The sequence below is a fragment of the Theropithecus gelada genome, chromosome 20, assembly GCF_003255815.1.
Source record: "Theropithecus gelada isolate Dixy chromosome 20, Tgel_1.0, whole genome shotgun sequence".
NCBI classification, from domain to species: Eukaryota; Metazoa; Chordata; class Mammalia; order Primates; family Cercopithecidae; genus Theropithecus; species Theropithecus gelada.
This window is the reverse complement of record NC_037688.1, coordinates 60,756,659-60,778,010: the sequence shown is the minus strand read 5'-3', so window position 1 is coordinate 60,778,010 and position 21,352 is coordinate 60,756,659. Positions and strand designations below refer to the sequence as shown.

Genomic DNA, 21,352 nt, shown 5'->3' with positions numbered 1-21,352 from the left:
TTAACCTCTCTATGTCCTGGGTTCCTCATATGTAAAACAGGGCAAAATCATGCAACTGACCTCATCATACGTCTGATGGAAGAAGTAAATAAACAGCCCTAAAATATCTGCAACTGATGTTAATTATCTGGGCTCATGCAAGTAAATGCACTGAGGATACTGTGTCCCCAAACCAGTGCTCTAGGCAAAGTATCAGTAAGACCCTCACCCCAGGTGCACACCTGGCTGATGGTCTTAACCACTAATAACTTTTCTTAATGACAGAATCTCACTTTGTTGCCCAGGCTGGAGTGCAGTGGTGTGATCCTGTCTCACTGCAACCTCTGCCTCTCAGGTTCAAGTGATCCTCCTGCCTCAGCCTCCCAAGTAGCTGGAACTACAAGCATGTGCCATGTCCAGCTAATTTTTGTATTTTTAGTAGAGATAGGGTTTCACCATGTTGGCCAGGCTGGTCTCGAACTCCTGACCTCAGGTGATCTGCCAACCTTGGCCTCCCAAAGTGCTGGAATTAAAGGTGTGAGCCACCACGCCTGGACAACACTAATACTCTTTGACTCAGACATGTTAACAATGATTTGAGTTGGAACGATATTTGGAGGTTTCCAAGTGAAGAGCTACTTGCAATATCAAATACATGAAATATAAAGTAGATGCCATGGGACAGTGCTCACTCACTGTGTTGGTTGGGTGAAAGGTTGATGGGGGGAGGTGAGTCTAAAATGAAGATACCCCTCTCCAGGCTTTGGTTCTTAACAGAGTCCACACAAGGGGTGGCTAGGAATACAACGCTAATGATAAATATATATGTACTGCCGGGCGCGGTGGCTCACGCCTGTAATCCCAGCACTTTGGGAGGCCAAGGCGGGTGGATCACCTGAGGTCAGGAGTTCGAGACCTGCCTGACTAACACGGTGAAACCCCATCCCTACTGAAAATACAAAAAAATCAGCCGGGTGTAGTGGTGGGCACCTATAATCCCAGCTACTTTGGAGGCTGAGGCAGGAGAATTGCTTGAATCCGGGAGGCAGAGGTTGCAGTGAGCTGAGATTGTGCCATTGCACTTCAGCCTGGGCAACAGAGTGAGACTCCGTCTCAAAAAAAAAAAAAAAAAAATATATATATATATATGTGTATATATATATATATATATGTATATATGTATATATGTATACCATTTACTGAGCACTATGTATGTGCCAGGGCTATACAACATACTTTCATAGAACAATCATATAAGATTGGTACTGTTATTAATCCCATTTTAGAGAAGAGGAAAGAGAGGCTCAAAAAGGTTAGGTGATTTAGCCATGGTCACACAGAATTAGGTACCAGAGTCCATTATACCCTCTGCTGTAGGGACTGTCTTGAGCAAGAAAGCCCTTTCCCACCAGGGGATCTCCATGATCCCTACTTACCTATTGAATTCTGGGAGCTTCTCCAGGTCCAGCAGGGCTGAGTGACAGGTGACCCGGGTCAGGTTGAACTGCGTGATCAGTTCCGGCAGGGTCCTGCCCATTTGGTTCTCTGCAAAGAAGAGAGGCCCAGCCATTCAGCTTCCTCCCTCCCTTCCTCCTTCCACTTTACCTCTCTTTTTTTTAAGAGACAGGATCTTGCTCTGCTGCTCAGGCTGGAGTGCAATGGTACAATCATAGCTCACTGTAACCTCAAACTCTCAGGCTTAAGCGATCCTCCAGCCTGTCTTCCAAGTAGCTGGAACTACAGGCACATACTGCCACATCCGACTAATTTTTAAATTTTTCTGTAGGGTCAGGCATGGTGGCTCACACCTATAATACCAGCATTTTGGGAGGCAGAGGTGGGCAGATCATGAGGTCAGGAGTTCGACACTAGCCTGGCTAACATGGTGAAACCCCTCTACTAAAAATACAAAAATTAGCCAGGCGTAGTGTCGCACGCCTGTAATCCCAGCTACTCGAGGCTGAAGCAGGAAAATCACTTGAACCTGAGAGGCGGAAGTTGTAGTAAGCTAAGATTGTGCCATTGCACTCCAGCCTGGGCAACAGAGTAAGACTTCATCAAATAAATAAATAAATAAATAAATAAATTTTTCTGTAGAGACGGAGTTTCACTATATTGCCTGGGTTGGTCTCAAACTCCCAGGTTCAAATGATCCTCCTGCGTTGGCCTCCCAAAGTGCTCGGATTACAGGCATGAGCCACTGCGCCCGCCCTCCTTCTACTTTCAAACATAAGGGAGGCTGAGTAAGCAAGCCCTGGGCCCCCGATTCCACTTTGCCCAAAGGGATTTCACTTCTAGCTATTTATATATCTAGAGCCTGAATAGGTTTTCATTTTCAGAAAGGGTTCTGTCTTTAATGAAAAAAGGGTCTGAAAACAATCAGGCTAAACCCATTTCCATTACTCTCAAGACACGAGCTGCAGAACAGTACACTCATTGCCTGGCTGTACCAGAGAGTCTGAGTCAACTGGGTTTGGTTGGGGTCTGAGCATATTTTACAAGCTTCCTAGTTGATTCCAAAGCACAGTCAAGAGTTAAGAACCAGGCCGGGTGCAATGGCTCAAGCACCAAGGCGGGCAGATCACCTGAGGTCAGGAGTTCGAGAACAGCCTGGACAACATGGTGAAACCTCATCTCTACTAAAAATACAAAAATCAGCCAGGCGTGGTGGCAGGTGCCTGTAATCCCAGCTACTTGGGAGGCTGAGGCAGGACAATCGCTTGAACCCGGGGGGCGGAGGTTGCAGTGAGCCGAGATCGCACCATTGCACTCCAGCCTGGGGTACAAGAGCGAAACTCTGTTTCAAAAAAAAAAAAAAGTTAAGAACCATGGTGCTGGGAGCTGCTTCTTGTAAGCAGCAGCTCAGTCCCACACAGTCAGCAGGCACCGTGATCAGGCATAGGCCTAAAGCGCTATATCCCTCACTAGGTGCGTGACTTTGGCAAGTTACTCAGCTTCTCTGAGCTTCACAATCCTCTTATGAACAGTGGAGACATGTATCTACCCCTTAACAGTATGTTGTATTAAATGAAGTGAGACCAGCAGGCAGACTATTCTGGACACATTTTCAGAAATCCTTCAGGTCATCCTATCTGATGCTTGCTTCTTCAAGGTTTAGGTCTAAGTCTTGGACCATGGATAAGTGCTCAGCTTGAAATAAACTAGATTCATCTGGCAGTAAAATGAAGAAGGAAAAAAAGAAAGTAGATCCATATTAGTTCTAGTCATACTGTTAGCATACATGCTTGTAATAGTAGCAATAATTGTCATAATCATAGGGTCTGTCATTTTTTGTGCTTATTGTGTGACAGGTGCTGGGCTCGGTACCTTACACTCCTAAGCTCAGTGAATCCTAACCCTATGAAGTAGACACTTATCCCCATTTTCCAGATATGCAACTGAGGCTCAGAGACTGTAAGCCCCTTGAGGGCAGGGATCATGTCTATCGTGCTCACTATTGTAGCCCCAGCACTTAATGCGGTGTCTGGCAAAATAAACATCTGTTGAATAAAAGAATAAACTTGTCCAAGGTCACCCGGCTGGTAGATGGCAAAGCTGGGACCAAAGAGCAGGACTATCTGAGCCAAAGCCCTGCTCCTCCTGGCCGCACTCTCTGCTGCTGGGACCGCTCAGGTGGACAGGTACCTGCAAAACCTGAGCCACAGTTGGTGATGATGTCCAACAAGGAATCGGGCAGGAAGCCTTCAGCAGCAAAGTGCTCCAGGAAAATGTCCCCTTGCCTCTTGGAGAGCTTGCTGCCATCCCTGTTGAGGAGCAGGGGCAGGTGGGCGAAGTGGGGTGGGTGCCAGCCCAGGGCCTGGTAGAGAAGCAGGTGCTTGGCAGTGGAGACGAGCCACTCGGAGCCTCGCAGCACGTGGCTGATGCCCATGTGGTGGTCGTCCACCACACAGGCCAGGTGGTATGTGGGGAAGCCGTCGCTCTTCATGATGACTGGGTCTCCCTCCACGCTGGCCACATCATGCCTATTCCAGCCATACACCAGGTCCTCGAAGGCCGGCGCTGCCTGCTCCAGGCGGAAGCGGATCGCAGGCTTGGGGTCCTTGGCCAGCTTCTGGGCCACCTGCTCCTGGCTCATGTTCCGGCACCTATTGTCATACCTGATGGGGAGCAGAGCAGCGTGAGTACTGCTGATGGACAGGATGATGGACAAGAGTCCTACCTTTGTCATAGCTGTGTGACCTTAAGCAAGTCAGTTACTGCTGCAAGCTGCTTCCTCAGTCTAGAATGGGGATAATAATACAGTTGCGTGGAAAACTGAGATAACATGGTGTAGCAGACACGAATGTCTGTCTATCTACCAGCCATTCCATGCTTCTTCCTTGCTAACAAGAAAATAGCAAAATGCTTAGTCTGAGGGGTTGAATCCTGATTGGTATAGCCAATCTTGCGATCCTATTGCCCCACGCCAGTGACCAGTCCAGGCAGGAATATAACCCCATCCTAGTCACTAGGATGCGAAGAAAAGCACGCCTTGGGGGTAACGAAGAATTAAGGTTCTGGGAAAGGTTTTTCTCTCCAAAGGACAAGGAGAGACAGCCACAGGAGGAAAATCCCTTCTTAAAATTTCCCACTACCCCACTTCTGTCCTCTTTGGATGTTGTCCTGTGAGGGGACCATGCTTAGACCTGCCGCAGCTACTTGCAATTGCGGGAGGGAAGGCAATGAAGGCAGAGAGAAGCCAAAATAGAGCCCTGGCATCCCTATGCTGCTAGTCTCATCCTGGAGCCACCCACCTCCAGCCTTGTGCCGAATCAAAAGACAAACGTCTATGATTGATGTCCTGGCCACTCAAAGTGTGGTCTGTGGGCCCCTAGCATCAGCCTCCTGGGAGTCAGTCAGAAATGCAGGCTCTCGGGCTCCACCCCAGACCTACTGAGTCAGAATCCGCACATTAACTAGGTCCCCAGGTGATTCATCTGTGAGTTAAAGTATCGTTTGTCCCTTCTAACAGGGTATTCCGCTAACTACCCAAAAGCGTTCTGAGACACAGACGGAATGCTTGTAAGGTTAGTCTTTGACACAGCTAAGTGTTCAATCAATCAATAAATGGTGCATGGGACTAGATACCGTTGCTCATGTCTGTAATCCCAGTGTTTTGGGAGGTCAAGGTACGAGGACAGCCTGACCTCTAGAGTTTAAGACCAGCCTGGGTAACATAGCAAAATCCTGTCTCTTATTTAAAAATTTAAAATACCAGCCTGGACAACATAGTGAGACTCTGTCTCTACAAAACAAAATGAAACAAAATCAGCCAGGCATGGTGGTGCATTCCTGTAGTACAAGATCCGTGGGAGACCAAGGTAGAAGAATCACTGGGGCCGGGCGCGGTGGCTCAAGCCTGTAATCCCAGCACTTTGGGAGGCCGAGACGGGAGGATCACGAGGTCAGGAGATCGAGACCATCCTGGCTAACATGATGAAACCCCGTCTCTACTAAAAAATACAAAAAAACTAGCCGGGCGAGGTGGCAGGCACCTATAGTCCCACCTACTCAGGAGGCTGAGGCAGGAGAATGGCGTAAACCCGGGAGGTGGAGCTTGCAGTGAGCTGAGATCCGGCCACTGCACTCCAGCCCGGGCGACAGAGCGAGACTCCGTCTCAAAAAAAAAAAAAAAAAAAAAAAAAGGAAGGAAAAGCAAGTTGCTTCAGAAAAACTTGTAATGGAACAAAAGACTGGCAAAACTTTGGGAGCTCTGTCATCTTCCAAACAGAGCAGCGGCAGCAGAAATAATGTTTCTTTTCTTTTTTAAATTTCATATAGAGATGGCGTTTCACCATGTTGCCCAGTCTGGTCTCGAACTCCTGGTCTCAAGTGATCCACCCTCCTCGGTCTCCCAAAGTGCTGCGATTAGATTACAGGCCACTGGGCATGTTTCAGATTGGGAAAATGAAGTACCTTAGTGTTTGGGATGTTAAAGGGGAAGTGCTAATTGATGATATTAGAGATTATTGGATGGATCTCAAAGGTTAAATAAAACCAAGAAGAAAAGGTATTTCTTTTTTTTTTTTTTTTTTGAGACGGAGTCTCGCTCTGTCACCCAGGCTGGAGTGCTGTGGCCGGATCTCAGCTCACTGCAAGCTCCGCCTCCTGGGTTCCCGCCATTCTCCTGCCTCAGCCTCCCGAGTAGCTGGGACTGCAGGCGCCCGCCACTTCGCCCGGCTAGTTTTTTGTATTTTTTAGTAGAGACGGGGTTTCACCGTGTTAGCCAGGATGGTCTCGATCTCCTGACCTCATGATCCTCCCGTCTCGGCCTCCCAAAGTGCTGGGATTACAGGCTTGAGCCACCGCACCCAGCCGAAAAGGTATTTCTTTAAATCCAGAGCAAAGGGGCCAGCTGAAGAAACATTCATTCACTCATTCATTCATTCATTCATTCATTTATTGAGACAGCAGACAAGGTTTCACTCCCTTTGATCAGGCTTGAATGCAGCGGTGCAATCATGGCTCACTGCAGTCTTGACTTCCTGGGTTCAGGTGATTCTCCCATCTCAGCCTCCTGAGCAGCTGGGACTACAGGTATGCATGACTATACCCAGCTAATTTTTTGTATTTTTAATAGAGACAGGGTTTATTTCTTTTCTTTTATTTTTTCTTTCTTTTTTTTTTGAGTCAGGGTCTCACTCTGTCACCTAGGCTGGAGTACAGTAGTGTGATCACAGCTCACTGCAGCCTAGACCTTCCCAAGGGTAAAGTGATTCTCCCACCTCAGCCTCCCACGTAGCTGGGACTACAGGCATGCATCACCATGCCTGGCTAATTTTTGTATTTTTTGTAGTAGAAATGGGGGCTCACCATGTTGCAAAGGCTGAGTTTGAATTCCTGGGCTCAAGCAAGCCACCCGCTTTGGCCTCCCAAAGTGCTGGGATTACAGGCATGAGCCACCGTGCCTACCTGGAACAGATATTCTACATCGATACATTGATGATGCAGTAAGAAAACTATAAAGTCTGAGCCATATAAAACCTATACTGTCCTAGTTGGGTTTTTTTGAGTTTGTTTTTGAGATGGAGTCTTACTCTGTCACCCAGGCTGGAGTGCAGCGGCGTGATCTTGGCTCACTGTAGCCTCTGCCTCCCAGGCTCCCAAGTAGCTGGGATTACAGGTGCACCCCACCATGCCAGGCTAATTTCAGTAGAGATGGGGTTTCACCATGTTGGCCAGGCTGGTCTCGAACTCCTGACCTCAGGTGATCTGCCTACCTCAGCCTCGCTAAGTGCTGGAATTACAGGCATGAGCCACTGTGCCTGGCTTCTAGTTGTTTTAATCTGTCTTTTTACACTGACTTTTGTTTTCTAAATGCTGTTCTCCAAGCTGTCGTGTTTGGATTACAGAACAACTTGTAAGATGAATACTTGTTTTAAATGTGCATTATTAAATATGTTCTGTCCAAGTGCAGTGCCTCACTCCTGTAATCCCAGCATTTTGGGAGGACAAGGGGCAGGAGAACTGCTTGAGCCCAGGAGTTCAAAACCAGCCTGGGTAACGAGACCTTGTCTCTACTAGAAATTAAAAAAAAAAAAAAAAAAGAATTAGCCGGGCATGGTGGGTACATGTGTGGTTCCACCTACTTGGGAGGCTGAAGCAGGAGGATCGCTTGAGCCCAGGAAGTCAAGGCTGTGGTAAGTCATGATTGCATCGCTCCAGTCTGGGTGACAGAGCAAGACCCTGTCTGAAAACAAAAGTTTTCAGGGACGCTAACTGTCAACTTTATTAAGGAGGATTGCTTTGTACCTACCACCTAGTGTAAAATAAAATCAAGTAATACAATCTCAACAGTTGTGGCCCCTTTTTTTTTTTTTTGAGACAGGGTCTCATTCTGTCTCCCAGGCTAGAGTGCCGTGGCACAATCTCAGCTCATGGCAACCTCCAACTCCCTGGTTCAGGAGATTCTCCTGCCTCAGTCTCCTAAGTAGCTGAGATTACAGGCACACATCACCATACCTAGCTAATTTTTGTACTTTAATATAGATGGGGTTTCACCATGTTGCCCAGGCTGGAGTTGTGATCTTTTTTTGATCCTAAGAGCTGGTACTGTTTAAGGCCCAAAGTAATAGTTTTTACAGATCTTTTAGTTTCAACTAAGCTTTTACGATAAAAAGGATTTGTATTGCACTGAGTTTTCACAAACTTTTGGTTTGTGAAATCCATACTGGATCTGTTCTTTTCCAACCAAATGTCTAGGCTTATTTGACTTTTCCACCCCAATGACATTTCACTCTCTTTATTAAACATTAGCAGATATACTTTGATAACCAACATAGCTTGTATGAACACTGAGCAAGTGTCCATCATTATTACCTTACTGTTTAGTCTGCAAAAAATAACGACTTAGATGAGCTGTCTGATTTGTTTTCACTTATTAAACACGTTCACCATGAGATGATGTGTATAACATCAGATACCATTAAACGAGACTAGGATTTAATACAAATCCTGAAAGTTTAAAATAAATAAATAAATAAATAAATAAATAAATATATGGCTGCATGGATTCCACAACAGGGCATGACCGTAACTTAAAAAAAAATAATATTCTGTTGGCCAGGCATGGTGGCTCATGCCTATAAACCCAGCACTTTGGGAAGCTGAGGTGGGAAAATCGCTTAAGTTTCATACCAGCCTGGGCAAAATAGGGCAATTCCATCTCTACAAAAATTTAAAAACTAGCTGTGTGCCAGCCAGGCATGATGGCTCACACCTATAATCCCAGCACTTTGGGAGGCTGAGGTGGGTGGATCTCCTGTACTCAGGAGTTTGAGACCAGCCTAGGCAACATGGAGAAACCCTGCCTCTACCAAAAATACAAAAAAAAAAATTGCTGGGCATGGCAGCATACACCTGTGGTTCCAGCTGTTTGGGAGGCTGAGATGGGAGGACTGCTTGAGCCCAGGAGGCAGAGGTTGCCTTGAGCCGAGATCACATCGCTGCACTCCAATCTGAGGGACAGAGTGAGACCCCATCTCAAAACAAAACTAAAAAAAACAAAACACTAGCTCTGAGTGGTGGTACGTGGCTGTGGTCACAGCTACTTGGGAGGCTGAGGTTGTAGGATTGCTTGAACCCAGGAGATTCAAGGCTGCAATGAGCTGTGATCATGCTGCTGTACTCCAGCCTGGGTCACAGAATGAGATGGGGAAAAAAAAATCTTCTGTCAATAAAGATTGTTTATAATAAAAAGGCAATGTCACTGTAAATGTCATGACCTTGGCCAAATAGCTGAGCCCTTGACCAAATAGTTCACTGGCACTGCAATGTAAATGTGATGATGCTATTGTGGATGGGAGTATAAACAAGTAAAGGGCCAGCCACTTGGCGATATCCATCAAAGCTACAACTCGACCCAGGAATTCCACCTCTAGGACGGTATTCAGCAAACACACTGCACAAGTGCAAAATGACATATGTCAACATTAGTAATCACAGCTCTCTTCTTTTATAACCAAATATTAGAAATAACATAAAGGTTTGGGCCGGATGCGGTGGCTCACTCCTGTAATCCTAGCACTCTGGGAGGCTGAGGCAGGTAGATTGCCTGAGCTCAAGAGTTAGAGACCAGCCTGGGCAACACGGTGAAACCCTGTCTCTACTAAATACAAAAGAAAATTAAATTAGCCAAGTGTGGCAGTGTGCACCTCTAGTCCCAGCTCCTCGGGAGGCTGAGACAGGAGAATTGCTTAAATCCAGGAGGTGGAGGTTGCAGTGAGCCAAGATCACACCACTGCACTCCAGCCTGGGCAACAGAGCAAGAATCCTTCTCCAAAAAAAAAAAAAATAATAACATAAAGATTTGTTAAGGCCAGGCGTAGTAGCTCATGCCTGTAATCCCAGCACTTTGGGAGGCCACTTGAAGATCACTTGGGCAGATCACCAGAGGTCAGGAGTTTGAGACCAGCCTGACCAACATGGTAAAACCTCGTCTCTACTAAAAAAATACAAACATTAGCTGGGTGTAGTGGCGGGCGCCTGTAATCCCAGCTACTCGGGAAGCTGAGGCCAGAGAATCACTTGAACCCGGGAGACGGAGATTGCAGTGAGCCAAGATTGCGCCATTGCACTCCAGCCTGGGGAATAGAGCAAGGGAAAGGGAAAGGAAGAGGGGGAGGGAGGGGGGGAGGGGAAGGGGGAGGGGAAAGGAATGAAATGAAATAAATTAAAAATAAAGGTTAAGATGAAACTGATTAAGTAAATGAAGTTATATCCATAAATGGAATATTATGCATTATTATGGACTGATATCTGATCCTCAAGATAGTAAGTGGACATGGTAAATTGCCCCACATAGCATGTACATAGTACATTGTGTGCTACCATGTGAATAAGGAAAAAGAGAAAATATACGCCCTTATTGGTATATGTACTGAATGTCTCTGGAGGAGACATAAAAAAACTTTAACATTGGTTGTCTCTGCAGAACTGAGTGGCTGCAGTCAAGACTGGAAGAGAGTTCTTTCAATAGATGTCTTTATGGACCTTTTTTTTTTTTGAGATAGCTTCCCTCTGTCACCCAGGCTGCAGTACAATGGCACAATCTCAGCTCACTGCAACCTCCACCTTCTGGGTTCATGTGATTCTAGTACCTCAACCTCCAAGGTAGCTAGGATTACAGGCATGCACCATGAAGCTCAGCTAATTTTTTTCTGAGATGGAGTCTCGCTCTGTCACCTAGGCTGGAGTGCAATGGCACGATCTCGGCTCACTGCAACCTTCACTCTCCAGGTTCAAGCTATTCTCCTGCCTCAGCCTCCCAAGTAGCTGGGATTACAGGCACCCGCCATCATGCCCAGCTAATTTTTGTATTTTTGTAGAGATGGGGTTTCACCATATTGGCCAGGCTGGTCTTGAACTCCTGACCTCAGGTGATCTGCCCACCTCAGCCTCCCAATGTACTGGGATTACAGGCGTGAGCTATCACTCCAGGCCTAATTTTTGTATTTTTAGTAGAGATGGGGTTTCACCACGTTGGCCAGGCTGGTCTCGAACTCCTGACCTCAAATGATCTGCCTGCCTCCGCCTCCCAAAGTGCTGGGATTACAGGCGTGAGCCACCACACCCGGCCCTTTGTGGACCTTTTGTTTTTCTTTTATTTTTTTTGCGGGGACAGAGTCTTGCTCTGTCGCCCAGGCTGGAGTGCAGTGGTGCAATCTCAGCTCACTGCAACCTCCACCTGGGTTCAAATGATTCTCCTGCCTCAGCCTCTTGAGCAGCTGGGACTACAGGCATACCACCATGCCCAGCTAATTTTTGCATTTTTAGTAGAGACGGGGTTTCATTACATTGGCCAGGCTGATCCTGAACTCCTGACCTCATGATCCACCCACCTCAGCCTCCCAAAGTGCTGGGATTACAGGCGTGAGCCACCATGTCCGCCCTGTGGACCTTTTAAATATAGAACATTTTGCCCATTCAAAATAACAAGTAATTAAAATTACTTTACACATTACTTTCTGAGACCCAATGTGTCAGGCAGCTTCTAACATGGCCCCCAGTCATTCTCGCCTTCTGGTGTTTCTGTCCTTGTGTAGTCCCCTCCCCTTGTGTGTGGGCTGGGCCTAGTGACTTCTGTCTAATGAACAAAAATAATGCCAAGTATGTCTAATCTGAAATGCTACAATGGTCCAGGTGCAGTGGTTCATGCCTGCAATCCCAGCACTTTGGGAGGCTGAGGTGGGAAGACTGCTTGAGTTCAGGAGTTTGAGAACAGCCTGGGCAACATGACAACATCCCATCTCTATTAAAAACACAAAAATGAGCCAGTTGTGGTGGCATGCGACTGTAGTCCCAGCTACACAGGAGGCTGAGGCAGAATTGCTTGAAGCTGGGAGGCAGAGGTTGCAGTAAGCCAAGATGGCACCACTGCACTCCAGCCTGGGCAACAGAGTGAGACTCTGTCTCAAAAAAAAAAAAAAAAAAAAAGGCCACAACTGATCCGATATCTGAAACCTTTTGAGTGCTGACATGATGCCATAAGTAGAAAATTGACCACCCAAACACATGTGACAGGCTACACTCAAAATAGTCAAAACTTTGTTTCATGCACAAAATTATTTAAAATATTGCCCAAAATCACCTTCAGCCTGTGTATAAGGCATACATGCAACATAAAAGAATCTCATGTTTAGACTTGGGTCCCATCCCCAAGGTATCTCATATCTATGCAGATATCTCAATATGCAAAAAATCCAAAATCCAAAACACTTCTGGTCCCAGGCATTCCAGATAAGGAATACACAGCCTCTAAAAGTGGTGAGCTTTTACTACAACTAGGTGGACTCCAGCTTGTACCTGCTCACTCTCTCCTTGGCTGGCTTTGAGGAATGCTGGCTGCCATGCTGTGAGCTGCCCTATGGAGAGGCCCACATGGCAAAGAACTGATGTCTCCAGGCAACAGCTAGCGAGGACCTGAGGCTGGCCAATAGCCTTGTGAGAGGAGACGGAAGTAGATCCTCCCCAAGCTAAGCCTTAAGAGAACCCCAGGACTGGCTAGGACCTATAGTTGCCTGTGGCTTTGAGAATCCCTGAGCCAAAGGAACTGGTGAGGCCACACTCAGATGCCTGACCCAAAGAAACTGAGAGATAATACACATTTAAGGAAATTTCTTATGCAGCACCAGGTAACAAACACACCCAATGTCGGTGAGGCATATGCAACAAGTTGGGGTTCTTACCGGGGCATCTGGTGGTTCCGCAAGGCCTCCTTCTTCAGGAGCTCCAGTCGCTGGGGTGAGCAGAAACAGGGATAAGCAGCTCCGGTCTTCAGCAGTGCCTCTGTGGCCTGGGCGTACAGTTCCAATCGCTGAGATTGCTGATAGGGCCCAGCAGGACCACCCCGGCGGGGGCTCTCATCAGGGGGGATGCCTGGAACACAGGCCATAATGACAGCTAAGGTGCACACAGCACTTGTTCCCAGGCATTGCTCTAAGTGCTTTATGCATATATTAAAGCTTTAATCCTTATAACAATCCATAAGGTTGGCATGAGTACAATGTCCCCTCCCCGACTTTTCTATTTGAGGCAGAGTTTCACTCTTGTTGCTCAGGCTAGAGTGCAGTGGCGTGATCTCAGCTCACGGCAACCTCTGCCTCCTGGGTTCAAGCAATTCTCCTACCTCAGCCTCCTGAGTAGCTGGGATTACAGGCATGTGCCACCATGCCTGGCTAATTTTTGTATTTTTAATAGAGATGGAGTTTCTCCATGTTGGTCAGGCTGGTCTTGAACTCCCGACCTCAGGTGATCCGCCCACCTCGGCCTCCCAAAGTGCTGGGATTACAGGTGAGCCACCGCTCCCAGTCCTACCCCCCCGCCGACCCAGAGGCAGAGTCTCGCTCTGTTGCCCAGACTGGAGTGCAGTGGTGCAATCTTGGCTCACATGAACCTCCACCTCCCAAGTTCAAGCAAATCTCCTGCCTTAGCCACCAGAATAGCTGGGATTACAAGCATGTGCCACCTCACCCAGCTAATTTTTGTATTTTTAGCAGAGACAGGGTTTCACCACATTGGCCAGGCTGGTCTTGAACTCCCGACCTCAGGTGATCCACCCACCTCAGCCTCTCAAAGTGCTTAGATTATAGGTGTGAGCCACTGCACCCGGCCCAATGTCCCTTTTGGAGATGAAAAGTTAAAACACAGAGGTAAAGCACTGAAAGTTGCATGGGCTCGTGGACTAAGGAGCAAACAGAGGTGTAGGGCTCCGAAGTCCACACCCCCAATTGTATGTCCTCTCAATTCATTGCTTCCCTGGAGAGGGAGAAACAAGCCCAGGCCTGGGAACAGCTGACTTAGGAGAAAAAAATTGTGGTTCAGAGAACAGCCCATCAGGCCCTGGTTGGACTCCTGGTTCTGCCACTTAGTAGTTGTGACAAGGGATCCCAAGGTGCTACCAATGTGTGAGTACCAGGGTGCTGAGTGCCATAAAAGACACTTTTGGCTGGGCGCGGTGGTTCACGCCTGTAATCCCATCACTTCGGGGGGGCCGAGGCAGGCGGATCACGAGGTCAGGAGATCGAGACCATCCTGCCTAACACGGTGAAACCCCGTCTCTACTAAAAATACAAAAAATTAGCCAGGCGTGGTGGTGCGCATCTGTAGTCCCAGCTACTTGGGAGGCTGAGGCAGGAGAATGGCGTGAAGCCGGGAGGCGGAGCTTGCAGTGAGCCGAGATCGCGCCACTGCACTCCAGCCTGGGCGACAGAGCAAGACTCTGTCTCAGAAAAAAAAAAAAAAAAAAAAAAGACACTTTTCCCTGAAGCCTCAAACCCACCCTAGCAGGTAGGTGCAGTTATTTCCCCATTCTGTAAGGAGGACACTGAGGCACAGAGGTGCTTTGTCACCTGGCCGAGTAGAAGGGGCACGATCAGCTTCAAACCCAGACTAATGGGCACCGGAGCCAACACTCAACCACTCATCACACTGCTGTTTGTGGTACTTAGCCTTTCTTTTTCTAAGAGACGGGGTCGCACTCTATCACACAGCTGAAGTGCAGTGCTGTGATCATAGCACACTGCAGACTTGAACTTCCAGGCTCAAGCCACCCCACCGCCTCAGCCTCCCGAGTAGCTAGGACTACGGGTGCACATTACCACATCTGGCTAATTTTTTAGTAGAAAGCGAGTCTTGCTGTGTCACTCAGGCTAGGGTGCAGTAGTGCAATCATAGCTCACTACAGTATCCAATTTCTAGGCTCGAGTGATCCTTCTACCTCAGCCTCTCAAGTAGCTGGGATTATAGGCATATGCCACCATGCCCAGCTAGACTTAGTCTTTCTAAGCCTCAGTTTCCTGTTTTGAAAAGTGGAGCTAGCAGCCTCCTGTGCAGAGGGAACTGTGAGAATAAATGTGTCAGAGCTTACAAGTGCTTAGCCCAGTGGTGTATATTTAGGACAGTTTCAATATATGCTATAGACTAAATATGATCTACTGTAAGCCAAACTCCCAATCCAAAGTCCAATTCCCTCTGGTTACGTAGGATAAATTTCATTATGAATGCTTTCAGGAGAGGGCACAGGGACACGAGAACTGGAAGATGGTGTTTCTGCCCTCAAAGAGCTTTCAAATGAATTGGGAAAATAAGGACATTGTTCACCCTGCTACCCTCAATGCTAACACAAACTGAGCTGAGTGTGCCTGGGTTCAAATGTACCAGACAGCTCAGACACCTTGGGAAAGTCATCTTTCTGGGCTCTGGGTACTCATTTGTCAAAGAAGGAAATAAGTAGTAACTTCCTCATGAGGATCATCATGAGACTAGAATACGACGATGTAAGTAAAGTACTCATCATGTGGCCTGTGCTCAGTGCTCTCTATGCTTTGGTATTTATTTATTTATTTGAGACAGGGTCTCACTCTGTTGCCCAGGCTGGAGTGCAGTGGCGTGATCTCAGCTCACTGAAGCCTCAACCTTTCAGGCTCACGCAATCCTCCCACCTCAGCCTCCCAAGTAGCTGAGACTACAGGTACATGCCACCAGGCCTGGCTAACTTTTTTTAAGTTTTCTACAGAGACAAGGTCTGCCTATGTTGTCCAGGCTGGTCTCAAACTCCTGGGCTCAAGTGATCCTCCTGCCTCAGCGTCCCAGTGCTGGAATTACAGGCATAAGCCACGGCACCCAGCCAGCAGTGATTATCATGTTACTTGGCTCCCCCTCACAGGACCTCCATTTCTTCATTTGTCAGAAAGGAGGGCTGAATCGGGTAAATTTGGGGGGGGGGTCCCTTCTTGATCTAATGCTAAACAAGTCTCTTTAATGTGGTATCTTGGAATGCCCCAGGGTTTAAGAGGGACTCCCCTAGGAGAATGGAAAACCTGTTAATTTAAAAACTGGCAAGTAAATGTTCATAGAGTTTTATTCGACAGCCAAAAACCAGAGGTAACCAAAATGTTCATCCACTAGTGATGAATAAACAAAACGTAGTATATCCATACAATGAATATTATTTGGCTATAAAAAGAAACGAAGCACTGACAGACCACAGATGAGCTTATGGTAAGTGAAGGAAGCCAGTCACAGAAGGACAAATGTTGTATGATCTCATTCATATGAAACGTCCAGAAGAGGCAAATCCATGAAGGCAGAAAAGATTGGTAGTTGGAAGGCATAAAGAGATTGATAGTTGCCAGGCGGTAGGAGACGGTAGAATGGAGAGCGACTGCTAATAAGGAAGAGTTTCTTTTAGGGGTGATGGAAACGTTCTGGAATTAGTGGTGATGGTCGCACAACACAGTGAATACATTGAAAACCACTGAACTGTACACTTTGATATGATAAATTTCATATTATGGGAATTATATGTCATTTTTTTTTCTTCCCCCACAACAGTGTCTAGCTCTGTCACCCAGGCTGGAGTGCAGTGGCACAATCTCGGCTCACTGCAACCTCCAACACCCGGTTCAAGCAATTCTCCCGCCTCAGCCTCCCGAGTAGCTGGGATTACAAGCATGCGCCACCAACCACGCCCAACTAGTTTTTGTATTTTTACTAGAGACGGGTTTCACCATGTTGGCCAGGCTGGTCTCGAACTCCTGACCTTGTGATCCACCTGCTCTGGCCTCCCAAAGTGCTGAGAGAGCCACCCCAGGTGAGAGCCAGGCGAGAGCCACTGTGCCTGGCTTATATGTCAATTTTTTTCTTTCTTTTTTGAGACAGAGTCTCGCTCTGTCGCCCAGGCTGGAGAGCAGTGGCCAGATCTCAGCTCACTGCAAGCTCCGCCTCCTGGGTTTATGCCATTCTCCTGCCTCAGCCTCCCGAGTAGCTGGGACTACAGGTACCTGCCACCTCGCCCAGCTAGTTTTTTGTACTTTAGTAGAGACGGGGTTTCACCGTGTTCGCCAGGATGGTCTCGATCTCCTGACCTCATGATCCGCGCATCTCAGCCTCCTAAAGTGCTGAGATTACAGGCTTGGTATGTCAATTTTTTAAAAAGGCCGGGCATGCTGGGTCATACCTGTAATCCCAGGACTTTGGGAGGCCGAGGTAGGTGGCTCATTTGAACCCAGGAGTTCGAAACCATCATCTAGACGGTGAAACACCGCCTCTAAAAAAATAATAATAATAGCCGGGTGTGGTGGCTCACACCTGTAATCCCAGCACTTTGGGAGGCTGAGGCAGGCGGATTGTGAGGTCAGGAGATTGAGACCGTCCGGACCAACATGGTGAAACCCCGTCTCTACGAAAAATACAACAACAAAATTAGCCGGGTGTGGTGGTGGGCGCCTGTAGTCCCAGCTACTCAGGAGGCTGAGGCAGGAGAATGGCGTGAACCCGGGAGGTGGAGCTTGCAATGAGCCGAGATGGCGCCACTGCACTCCAGCCGGGGCGACAGAGCAACTCCATCTCAATCAATCAATCAATAAAATGAAAAACATAAGAAAAGAAAGAATTACTCCCAAAGCAAGGTGCTCTAGAAGTCAGCCACCACAGGGTGCCTGAATACCTGTCCTCTGCCTCGACAAAATACCAGGGTGGGGGACAAGGTCTGGGTTGCAAGCCTCATTCTCACAATGATGCTGCCACAGGAGTTCCAGGAGGGTGGGGCCCGGCACCATCAGCGCTGTTCATCACTGCATCCCTCATGCCTGGCATGGTACCTGATAAGTAGCAGATCCTCCGTGAAAGTGAAGCCTTCATCTCGGTCTGTGAAGCACCAGGTAATTTGGCTCCTGGAAAGCCTTCTTTTTTTTTTTTTTTTTGAGACAGCATCTCACTCTGTCACTTCAGGCTGGAGTGTAATGGCATGACTGACAGGAGACAGACGAATTCCTATGCAGTCACGGACAATCCCTGGTGAAATCTGACCTCTAAGCCAAAGACAGCCCAAAGCCTGAAAACCAAACTGTCAGTTCAGGATAGAGTCCATGACTGGGGTGAGAACTTCTTTCTCTGTCTCACCCACTCTCTCTTGATTCGTTCCTTCTGGATGATATGTCTTAACCAACTGAATGGTCCTTTTTCCAAGACCACTCATGGACCAATCGGCAGGCACTCCCCCACTCTAAGCCCATAAAAACACCAGACTCAGCCTCACAGATGGCTACCACTTTCAGGGCCCACTCTCGCAGCGGAGAGTTTCCCTTCTGTCACTCAGTAAAATTCTTCTCTGCCGTACTCACTCTACAGTACCTACACACCTCTTCCTCTTGGTTGCAGGACAAGAACCCAAAACTCGCCAAGCTGCGGGTGATGGGAATAAAAGAGCTGTAACACACTTCCACTCACTGGACTAGGGAGAAAGAGAGCTGTAACATGCTCCAGCTCACCGGACTATGGGAGAAAGAGAGCTGTAACATGCTCCTGCTCACCAAGCTAAAGGAGTGAAGAGCTGAGACAGTGCTGGGGGCTCGGACCTGGGGGCTCGGACCTCAGGATTCCCCAAACAAGAGCCGTAACACCTCTTGGAGCTCCACAACTGCTGGCATCTCCCAAGTTTTTGGGTGCCACCATGTTCCCCTCATCTAGATGCCGGCACCCAACAAAGAAGCCACCCAGTGGCACATCTAGTCCAGCCATGGGCCGAGTGTGGGGCCACAGCAGGTGTGGGATCCAAGCGGGCATGAGCCAAGTGCGGCCTGCTGGGCCAAGTGGGCCCAGAAGGCCCAAGCGAGGCCCGACAGAGGTGACGGCAGCTGCAGAGATTTCTGGCTGGCAAAGTGGCACTGAAGGAATCCTGTAACATGATCACAGCTTACAACCTCAACTTCCCCAGGCTCAGGTGATGCTCCCACCTCAGCCTCCCAAGTAGCTGGGACTATAGGAGTACACCACTACCTCCGGATAATTTTTTATAGAGACTAGGTCTCACTACGTGGCCCAGGTTGGTCTTGGACTCCTGAGTCCAAGTGATCCTCTCTCCTTGGCCTCCCAAAGTGCTGGGATTCCAGGCAGGAACCCCTGTGCCTGGCCTGGCAAGCCTTCTATCCTCACATCCCTGGTCATTCTGCTCACTATGGTTAGACCAAACTGGTCTTTTTGATGCTCCTCAAATACATCCAGAACTTTCTTTCCATGGGGCCTCTGCATTGGCTATTCTTTTTGCTTTGAACATCTTCCCCCAGGTCACCACGGGGCTGGCTCCTCACTTCATGCAGGTCTCTGCTCCAGCGTCACCTCCTAAGAGGAGACCACCCTATCTACAAGGGCATCCCTCGCCCCAGTTTCTAAGCCTGTTACTCTTTTCTCCATACTGGTTATTATCATTTAATATCCTATGAAGAATGAATTAGGAGCCAGGAGTGATGGTTCATGACCGTGATCCCAGCACTTTGGGAGGCCGAGGCAGAATTACTTGAGGTCAGGGGTTCAACAGCAGCCTGGGTAACATAGCGAGACCCGATCTCTACAAAAACATAAATTAATAAAATTAGCCGGGCGTGGTGGCACACAGCTATAGTTCCAGCTACCCAGGAGGCTAAGGTGAGAGGATCCCTTGAGCTCAGGAATTTGAGATTACAGTGAGCTGTGTTTGAACCACCACACTCTAGCCTGGGCAACAGAGTAAGACTTTGTTTGTTTAAAAAATTTTAAAAAAGAGAAATAACTAATCCACTTATCTGTCTTTCCCCTTGTCACTGAGCACAGGGTTTTTTTTTTACGGAGTCTCGCTCTGTTGCCTAGGCTGGAGTGCAATGACGTGATCTAGGCTCACTGCAAGCTCTGCCTCCCAGGTTTATGCCATTCTCCTGCTTCAGCCTCCCGAGTAGCTGGGACTACAGGTGCCTGCCACCACGCCTGGCTAGTTTTTTGTATTTTTAGTAGAGATGGCGTTTCAGCATGTTAGCCAGGATGGTCTCAATCTCCTGACCTTGTGATCCGCCTGCTTTGGCCTCCCAAAGTGCTGAGATTACAGGATTACAGGTGTAAGCCACCGCATACGGACTTTTTTTTTATTTTTATTTTTTTAAGACAGTCTCACTCTGTCGCCCAGGCTGGAGTACAGTGGCGCGATCTCAGTTCACTGCAACCTCTGCCTCCTGGGTTCAAGCAATTCTTGTGCCTCAGCCTCCCAAGTAGCTGGAAATACAGGCACACCATACCATACCAGCTAATTTTTGTATTTTTAGTAAAGATGGGGTTTTTGCCATATTGGCCAGGCTGGCCTCGAACTCCTGACCTCAAGTGATTAACACGTCTTGGCTTCCCAAAGTGCTGGGATTACAGGTACGAGCCACCGTACCTGGCCATGTGCAGGGTCTTTGTTAAATGTCTCTAGCACCTAGAATGGTCCCTTGATCACAGTATCTGATCTTGTATAGAATTCTTCATTCAACGGACCTTGACTGAACACCTGCTAAAGCCTTTTACAATAAAAGATATAAAATCATTTCGTACTCTTTAGGAATCCAGAGTCTAGTGAGTAATTTATCTGAGATTGGAACACACATCTCAAAACAGTCTTGGGATTTTTCTTTTTTCTTTTTCGATCTCTAGACTAGCAAAGTCTTGGTATTTTTCCTTGGGAATCTCCCCTTTCCTAGTCACACCTGTCCATATAGGTAGACAACTGTCAACCCAGGAAAAGGAAACACACTCCTCTTTGTTCTCCCTAACCTTAGCTGTCCCCAGGATTAAACTTCCCACAAGATCAACTTCAGAAGCTGTACGTGTTTTGTGTGGCTTATACAATGTGGTTAAAAAAAAATCTGAGCCCAGATTTAATAACGGTAAGTATTCATCCAGAAAAACTATTTCTGGCTCTTGTTGGAACTCAGAAGACTGGACAAGCTGGGCCAGCATTCCCGCACAGGTACAAGGAGCTGGAGCTCAGAGGCACTCCCTCCTCTGGATGAGATGTGGTTTCCACAGCTCAGCACCGGCCCAGCTCCTCCAATTCCCACTTGGTCTGTGTTTCCTGCCTGGCCCCTGTAGGGAATGGACTTGAGATTCTGAGGTGAAAATAGGAATCTCAAAACAGCCTTGTCAGTGGCTCACACCTGTTATCCCAGCTCTTTGGGAGGCTGTAGCAAGAGGATTGCTTGAGCCCAGGAGTCTGAGAATAGCTTGGGCAACACAGCGAGATCTCATCTTTACAAAAAAATAAAAAACTAAAAATTAGCCAGGGGTGGTGGTGCGTGCCTGTAGTCCCATCTACTTGGGAGGCTAAGGTGGGAGGATCACTTGAGCCCAGGTCAAGTCTACAATAAGCTATGATTGTGCCATGGAACTCTAGCCAACAGAATGAGACCCTGACTCTAAAAAATTAAAAAATAAAGAAACCAGTCTTGGAGCTGTGTTTCAGAGAGCTGCAGCATTTTTTTCAGGTGGCATCTGCCACCCCGGGCAGTACAAACACAGTTTTTTCTCCAGAAACTCCTCATTTTCCACCCTGAGCTCCATGAGAAGACCCACAGGCTCCTTTTCCTGCTTC

The 21,352-nt window shown here is 47.8% G+C and overlaps 1 protein-coding gene across 1 annotated transcript in view; it reads right to left on the bottom strand.

The window, feature by feature from the left end:
- The window catches only part of EARS2 (glutamyl-tRNA synthetase 2, mitochondrial), a 32,775-nt gene that overhangs the window by 7,292 nt on the left and 4,131 nt on the right, over window positions 1-21,352 (bottom strand). Inside the window, exons 3-5 of the mRNA XM_025371182.1 lie at window positions 12,666-12,855; window positions 3,625-4,097; window positions 1,416-1,524 (exon numbers count right to left, since the gene is read on the bottom strand). Coding sequence (XP_025226967.1) covers window positions 1,416-1,524; window positions 3,625-4,097; window positions 12,666-12,855 — 772 coding nt within the window. The remainder of the gene's footprint in view (window positions 1-1,415; window positions 1,525-3,624; window positions 4,098-12,665; window positions 12,856-21,352) is intronic.